The following is an 8,264-nucleotide window of genomic DNA, read 5'->3' on the forward strand; positions in this document are numbered from 1 at the left end:
GGTCTCAGCGCCTAGAGCGAGGTGCGAAATTAGTAGCCGCCCACCCTCTTCGCAGTTCCCGCCCCCAGGGAATTATAATTTCCTGGGAAAGTGTCTGGTTCTCGGAGAATCCTTGGGGCGGGGTAAAGGGGCGCGCCCGGCGCAAAATGGTTAATACAAAGTCTGCACGCGCCGCGGGGCCCCTCGTATGAAAAGTGTACGCGCTGGTGGCTGGGCACCCCTTTGCTAATTTGAGGGTTAGTTACCGGCAGGAAGTCTGGCTGTGCGAGAGGAAAGGCGGGCAGGAGGGAAGCCTCAGGCTGGTGCTGGCTCCCGCCCCCAAGCCTCCTTGGGGGACGCACCTCGGACCCAGCGGGCGCAGGGTGCGGGGCACTGGGCCGGGGCGTTCGCGGCGGGCGGCGGGAGGCTGGAGCAGGCTCGGCCCAGCGGTTCACTCTCTCTACCTCCTCCCCGCAGGATTACCGAGAGGATGGGATGGATCTAGGCAGTGACGCCGGCAGCAGCAGCAGCAGCAGCCGCGCCAGTTCACAGTCCAACTCCACCAAAGTGACCCCTTGCTCCGAGTGCAAATCTTCATCGTCGCCGGGGGGCAGCCTGGACTTGGTGTCTGCCCTGGAGGACTATGAGGAGCCCTTCCCGGTCTACCAGAAGAAGGTGATTGATGAGTGGGCGCCGGAGGAGGACGGGGAGGAGGAGGAAGAGGAGGACGAGCGCGACCAGCGAGGGTACCGGGATGACCGCTGTCCGGCCCGGGAGCCGGGGGACGTAAGCGCCAGGACCCGCAGCGGCGGCGGCGGGGGCGGGGGCAGGAGCGCCACCACCGCCATGCCGCCCCCGGTGCCCAACGGCAACCTCCACCAGCACGACCCCCAGGACCTTAGGCACAATGGCAACGTGGTGGTGGCTGGCCGGCCGAGCAGTTCCCGGGGCCCCCGCCGGGCGATCCAAAAGCCTCAGCCGGCTGGGGGCCGGCGCAGTGGCCTCGGCCCGGCGGCTGGGGGGCTCTGCCTTCAGCCCCCAGACGGCGGGACGTGCGTCCCCGAAGAGCCCCCGGTGCCACCTATGGATTGGGAGGCGCTGGAGAAGCATCTGGCTGGGCTGCAGTTCCGGGAGCAGGAGGTACGGAACCAGGGCCAGGCGAGGACCAACTCCACCTCCGTAAGTTGGCCGGGGTGCGTGCCCACGCGCGCACACACGCGTACACACCCCGCGCACAGCCCTCACGCCCCCTCCCTGCGCTCCCGCCCGCCCGCGGCCCCATTCATTCTTCCTTGAGGGTGGGGGCCAGGCCGGAGAGCCTGCCGTCTGCTCCCCTGGGGATAAGGTTTCTCGGTCTGTGAGCTGTCTGGGTTTGCAGGATGGGCGGAGAGGAAGGAGGAGCAGCCAGAGGGCAGCGGAAAGTCGGGTTAGTGGAACCGGCGACTCATTTTAATGGAATTACTTATGGAGACCAGGTTGTGAGTCACTTGCCTGAAAATAAATCTGGGGAGATTCTGGCACCAAAAGTCAGTGCCTGCGGGGGTATTTCAAAACGTAATAGTTGTGGCTTTGTCAATGGTGGTGGCTCTCCTCTCGTTGCCACTAATGTCTCATCCGTATATAGGCTTGTCCCTATGCACGCGCACACATTCTCCTGCCCACACCACCGGTCTGGCAGCTGGGTTCGTTCCGTCTTGCGTTAAGCAGATGCTCCTGTATTTGGATGGGTTGATTTTCCTCCTCTAAGACTTTCTTCCTTTATGAAACCCGAGTTATTGTTGACCTGGGGGAACGGGGCAAATGGATCTGTCAGGATAAGGGAGGGGTTCTTCCCTCGGTCGCCTGACTCTCCCTCTGCTGTGAATCCCTCCTTGTTTTGATAACGGAGCCACTTACAGTTTCTTACCGGAGGCTACTGCCTCAATTCAGGAAAGCCAGACCGGGAGGGGTGCTGGAGTGGAAAAGAGGGAGGGAGGAGAGGAGGGCTGCATCTATAATAAGAAGCTCTGGCAGGTTCACACTTGTCTCAACATCTTTTTTGCCCCTGAGAGACGAGGAGATAAAGACTTAAAAGAAAACCATCATGAATGTAGCTCCCCTGTTTAGCACTGTTTTGAGATAAAGCAACAGTTGTAATTTGAAATCATTAATGATGATCCTAATTAGGGCTGAAGGGCATAGTTGAAGGGAGCTGCTTTCTGTGTGTGGCAGCTGTGTGGCAGGTGGGAAAATGCTTGCCTTGCAGGTGTAATTTTTGTGACACTAGGACCCCGGGGCTCCTAAAAATTGGGTGCATGCACTTCTGACTTCAGGGGTGAGGATGGTAACTGTTTCACAGAGAAATTTCCGTGGTTCTATCAGAGAAAACCCTTGGCTGACAGCCTGCTGGTTAGTTTCCCTTGGGAAACTACTTATGAAATTAACATACTTATTTTAATCCCAGCTGTTTAGGAGTTTACCATAGCCACTAACAGAGGTGGAATCTTTCCATGACAGCCAATACTGTCTCTTGTACCTTGCAATAGAAAATATCCTTTTCCCACTTTGTGCTTGAGAAAAATACCTCATTAATACCCGGGCTTGAACAATGACTGGGAAATAAACAAGAGGTTAGTTTACTATTGCATGACATTTATACATTCCAGGAACATTTAATAATTGGGCATACGTGCAAAGTTAGGGTTTGATGGTGACAGTGAGCTCCATTGTTCTAAAGTTGTGAAACAAATTGTTTTTGAGCTCCCATGTATGTGCTGTGTGCCAGGGATGGTTCTGAGTGCTGTGGTTACACATCAGTCCACATGGGGCTGAAATTCTGGTGAGGGAAGGTAGGGATACAGACTGCCTTCCCTCCAGGAACTTAAAATTTGATGGCTTACCTAGCACCACCTCATACCCCCACCCCCAACACATACACAACTCTTCTGGTTATTGTGAAGACTATGAATCTTTTCTTCTTGGGCAGTCTTTGAAACCAATGGTGTATCCTCACCTAGTGAACAGTTTGCATATTTGCATATTTGGGTTTCTTTCCTTCACTTCCAGCTTTCCTGGAAATGCCTCTTCTGGTCATTTCCTCTACAAGTTACACAGAGAAATTTAGATTTCATTGTGTCAAAGCAAGGATGTGTACAGAAAAAAGGGAAGAGGTGGCATTGGAGGTTAATGCTGTATTTTTTCATGTTTTGGTTTGTGTTTGAACAAAATTACTAGTCAATGTTGGTTTAGAATAGTGTTTTACAAACAGTAAGTTACCCATGAAATCAACTTAGCATTTTAAAAAAATGAAATAAAATAGAATGTTTGATAGTGTATTGCAGGGAGTCATAGTAAAGTTGGTGATTTTTAAAACTTTTGTTTAGTTTTATATGTATGCTGGGTTGCAACATAAAGTTTACTTCTCACTATGGGTCGCTGTTATAAAAGATTGAAAAGCACTGATTTAAATCCTGTTTAGTGCTGCCTGGAGTAAGGGAATTTATGACCATGAGGACAGAAACCTGAGAACAACAAAGGAGCCGTGTGGAAGAGAAGGCCTGCCTTGAGGGAACTGTTCAAATCCAATGATATTTTACTCCTCTTTAAAGTGTCTTGTATGAATATATTTAAGTGGCATTAATACACACCACTAGGAGTGGGGTATACAATGAAAAGGAGATAGCTTCTCTTCACCAAGTAAGCCTATTCCTACTTCTGGGCTTTTGCCCTTCTGTTACCTCTGCTTGGAGGCAAGTGTCTGGTTCCTTCTCATCATTCCAGACTCAGCTCAAGTCTCACCAGTTCAGAGAAGCTGTCCCCCACCACCCTTCCTAAAGTAAAGTAACAACACTCCACCCCAACTCAAGCACTCCTGGTGTATTGTTTTCTTAGTGCTTGTCACTGTCTGACATTATCTTATTTAGTTCTCTATTTTTGGTTCCTCTGAAATGTAGGTGGGAGTGCAAGGTTCTTGTCTGTTTTTTAACTCTATAACCTATTGCCTGGGACATTCCTGGGATGGAATAGGTTCTCAAATATTGAATGAGTGAGTGAATGAATGAATGAATGAATGAATGAATGTTTATAACAGCAACACAGCCCACACCTAATCCAACTCCCATTTTACAGTTGAGAAAATTGAGGCCCAGAGAGGTTAAGTGATTTGCCTCAGGCCCAGTGAGAAACTCATGAACAGGGTTTTGTTCTTTCTTCTGACACCAGTCTAGTTTTTCCCCGCTCTTTTTAATGCTTAAAATACTTTGAAATAAAAGGAAAGGAAGCAGCTCCCATCTCCCTGAAACTTAAAGGGTTTCCTATTGACAAGTCCCTTATTGCACTTCCTTAGAATTAAGGACATAAGTAAACTGGGAAATCATCAAAACTCCCTTACTTATGAGTCTCCTTTCACAGACAGGTTTTTGTATTGTTTTGTTTTAATGACATACTGTTGGGTTCTGCAGAACAGAATAGTGACAGAATTCAGGTCTCCTCACTCCATATCCATTGCTCTTTCCTTCCTCTCAGTTGCGGCGATGCACACAGAAGGATGACTGAAGTCTCAAAAATGGGATGACAATCAGCTGTCCCTAATTCAGGAAAGATTGAGAGGCAAATTTAAAAACCACAATGTTTAGGTGGGATTTAAAACCTAGCACTGACCTTCACTTTCTGATGGGTTTAAACAACTAATCTCTGTCTCTTGGTATCTGTGGAGGGTGATGAGCTTGGATGCTGTCAGGAACTGTCTTTGGTGTCAGAGCCTGCAGGGGCCTGAGGAGTCCTGATGGAAACACTCTGGTGACTGGATCCTTGCTCCGTCTCAGAGCTGGGGGCTCAAGACAGACCTCCAGCACCTGGCCAAGCCCTCCACTGTGATGTCAGCACCTGGGGCAGCCATATCCCCTGTAGTTTGCATTGTGCCTGGCACAAATAAATGCCTGACACATGCAGAGAGGGTGAGGGGCTCTACCCAAAAATCGGAACTACTCCCAGAAGTGCCCCTTCCATGGGCAGCCCCTACTCATCTGGTGTCAGTGTGCTTCTCACAGTCCTGCCCTGGGCTTGTATTCCCTCTTGTGGGTGAACCCTCTTATTAAATTCAAGGGCCATAGACACAGTAAAGAAAGGGTCTGGGGTTGGTGCCTTTGATTTCAGATTAGGAGTCCTGCTTGCGGAAGTTCATGTTTCTCTTAAATTCTTATCTTCTTGCCTACTGTGACTCTGGTGTGCAGGATTGAACAGTTTTCTCTCTTATGACAGCAGGCCACAAATAGTCGGCTTTCTCTCTTCTGCTTCTCCAGGACCTTAGTGCATCACTGTAGCCCTCTTGCTCCTGTTCAAAAGACTCTGTGGACCTGTCGCCAAGTAGGGTGGGAGGGCCACTGCCTCAGTGTACTCTTCCTCCTAAATGGAATATAATTACACATCTTTTTCTCTGTGTTTTTCCCTGAGGCTTCCTCTCCTTCAGGGGACGTGTGTTCCTCCATGTCTAGCCTGTTTTCTGTCTCTGAAGACTCAGCCCATTTTGACTTTTTTCTTTAAAAATAGCTTTATTGGCCAGGCATGGTGGCTCAGGCCTGTAATCCCAGCACTTTGGGAGGCCGAGGCGGGAGGATCACCTGAGGTCAGGTGCTCAAGACTGGCCTGGCCAACATGGTAAAACCCCGTCTCTACTAAAAACGCAAAAATTAGCCGGGTGTGGTGGTGGGTACCTATAGTCCCAGCTACTCAGGAGGCTGAGGCAGGAGAATCACTTGAACCTGGGAGGCAGAGGTTGTAGTGAGCTGAGATCGCACCATTGCACTCTAGCCTAGGTGACAAGAGTGAAAATTTGTCTCAAAAATAAAATAAAAAAAAATAAATAAAATAAAAATAGCTTTATTGCAGTATGATTGACATACATCAGCTGTACATAGTTAAAATGTACAATTTGATGAGTTTTGACATATGTATGGCATATGTATGTGTTTTGACACACCTGTGAAACCATCATGAAGATCAAGATAACGAACATATTTAGCATCCCCAAAAGTATCCTTGCACTCCTTTATAATATCACCATCTTATCCCTAGGCAACCAACTGATCTGATTTCTATGTTATAGATTAGTTTATGTCTTCTAAAATTAACATACGAAAATGGAATCACACAATATGTGTGGATTTTTGTCTGGCTTCTTTCACTCAAAAAGTGATTATTTTGAGATTCATCCATGTTATTGTATATATCAGTAGTTCGTTCCAACACTTGCTGAATAGTATTCCATTTTGTGGATATACCATTTTCATCTGTTGACAGACACATGCATTGTTTCTAGGTTTTGGCTATTACAAATAAAATTGCTATGGACACTCATGTACAAGTTGTTTTACAGATATACACTTTATTTATTTATTTTTGGGACGAAGTTTCGCTCTTGTCACCCAGGCTGGAATGCAATGGTGCTATCTTAGCTCACTGCAACCTCCGCCTCCCGGGTTCAAGTGATTCTCCGACCTCATCCTCCTGAGTAGCTGGGATTACAGGCACCCACCATCATGCCTGGCTAATTTTTGTATTTTTGTAGAGATGAGGTTTCACCATGTTGGTCAAGCTGATCTTGAACTCCTGACCTCAGGTAATCCACCTGCCTCAGCCTCCCAAAGTGCTGGGATTACAGGTGTGAGCCACTGTGCCTGGCCTGAATATACACTTTCATTTTTCTTGGGTGAATAACTAGAAGTAAGAATGGCTTGATCATGTAGTAGGTGTATGTTTACCTGTATAAGAAGCTGCCTAACTGTCTTCCAAGGAAGTATTTTTTTACTTTGCCATCACATGATGCTTAAAGCAATGAACGAGGTTTCCCCTCTTTCCCATTGCTCTATTCCATCTGCATCCTGCTTTCCAGGACACCTCCCTTCAGGTGGCTGGGTGGCTGCTTCCTCCCTCTTAAGAGAAAACAAGAAGAGAGCAAGGAGATCACTTGTTACATCCAACCAGTCTTTACTCCTGTTGTTTAAAAAAGGAATCGTTTTTAAATTAGAGAAGAGCTCTAGTTGTAGACTCAACACATTTTAAGTGCAGTTTTATTATTTTTTAGTGCCTATGACAGGTGCATTTTCCTCATTTAATGAGAAGATAAGAACAATTTTAATTGACAAGTTAATTGAAAGCAAATTCTTCTGACGAAGTTATTTCCAAAGTACTTGAAAATAATTTGTCTTTTTATTTGTTTATACTATTAGCTAGTAGCACACTTTTTAAATTACCTACATTTTTTCCTAGAATGGTACTAATTATAGGTTATTTTCAATGTATTATTCTGTAAGAATTATAGCCCAGTTACTCCTTCCCCATCAATGACGCTACTAAAGTAGCTTAAATGGCTGAGTAGTTTATTTCCTTAGTTACTTGGGCTATGTTTAAATTACACAAGTTTCTGTTTTGTAGACTGAATTAAGATGTCTTTAGTATTCCTACAAAAATAGTAAAGTTTATAAGTTTAATAAGTTGTGTGATTCTGCAGCCTGGGGCACAGCATTGAAAGCATTCTGTGTGGAATGCAGCTATCACTTATTCCTGTTACTTGGAGAGCATGACATGACAGTGTTAATTTTTTTTTTTTAAACTATAACTGGAAATTACCAGAGTGAAATGTATTGTGCTTCAACCTTTTTCCTTGAAATATCTTGTACTATAATGAAAAGTTCTTTGCCTACTTTCCTATTTATGATAATTTTTGCTTAAGAGCTACAAAGGCTGCTCCGTCTACTGGCATGTACTCTAGACTTCAAAGAAATATGGTTAGGTTTTTGTCTTTTTTAAAAAAAAATTAGGTTGCAGGTAAACCACAATTCTTAATTTAAACAATTCCTAATTTAAACAATTCTTAAAATTTTGAAAATATACCGTTAGTTCTGGGGCTATGTGTGTGTACAATTATTATTGGATGGATCATTGCATTGTAGAACAGTCTTTGAAAATGTAGTTTGATTAAAAGAAATCTTTGCCTACCAATTAGTTTGCACATAGTGGACCTTTAAGTCATCCTCCGGAAAATTTTCAGGATGCACATCTGAAAAACAGAGGCAGATATTCTTATCACACACTTGCAGAGCTTCTTGAACACCTCACCTCCCTCCATCGCTTCCCGCTCCGCCTGCATTTCCAGTTTCAGACTCCTTGCTGGCATTCCTGACAGAAATCTCACACCTGACAAACATCAGGCCAGACTCATCAATTTCTGATTTTGATTCCTGGCTCTTTTGGTGACATCATAACTCCTTTTTTTTTTTTTTTTTTTTTTCAGACAGTCTCACTCTGTC

At 45.8% G+C, this 8,264-nt stretch overlaps 1 protein-coding gene and 1 long non-coding RNA gene across 3 annotated transcripts in view; one reads left to right on the forward strand and one right to left on the reverse strand.

Annotated features, from left to right (window-relative positions):
* Positions 1-13: 13 nt before the first annotated feature.
* SCHIP1 (schwannomin interacting protein 1) overlaps positions 14-8,264 on the forward strand; it is a 151,501-nt gene continuing 143,250 nt past the window's right edge. The window contains exons 1-2 of one of the 2 annotated variants that reach the window (XM_011997540.1): positions 14-236; positions 457-1,119. In XM_011997540.1, the coding sequence (XP_011852930.1) occupies positions 475-1,119 (645 nt within the window). In that variant the 5' untranslated portion in view covers positions 14-236; positions 457-474. Of the gene's footprint in view, positions 363-456; positions 1,159-8,264 lie in introns of both variants that reach the window. The other variant, XM_011997530.1, reaches the window with a different exon arrangement.
* LOC105552060 lies at positions 1,402-4,656 on the reverse strand. Its single transcript, XR_001007937.1, has 3 exons — positions 4,618-4,656; positions 4,349-4,544; positions 1,402-1,762 (listed from the first exon to the last, which is right to left on the reverse strand). It is a non-coding gene; the product is annotated as an uncharacterized LOC105552060 (long non-coding RNA).

Source organism: Mandrillus leucophaeus, unplaced genomic scaffold (genome assembly GCF_000951045.1).
Source record: "Mandrillus leucophaeus isolate KB7577 unplaced genomic scaffold, Mleu.le_1.0 Scaffold1146, whole genome shotgun sequence".
In the NCBI taxonomy this organism is placed as follows: Eukaryota; Metazoa; Chordata; class Mammalia; order Primates; family Cercopithecidae; genus Mandrillus; species Mandrillus leucophaeus.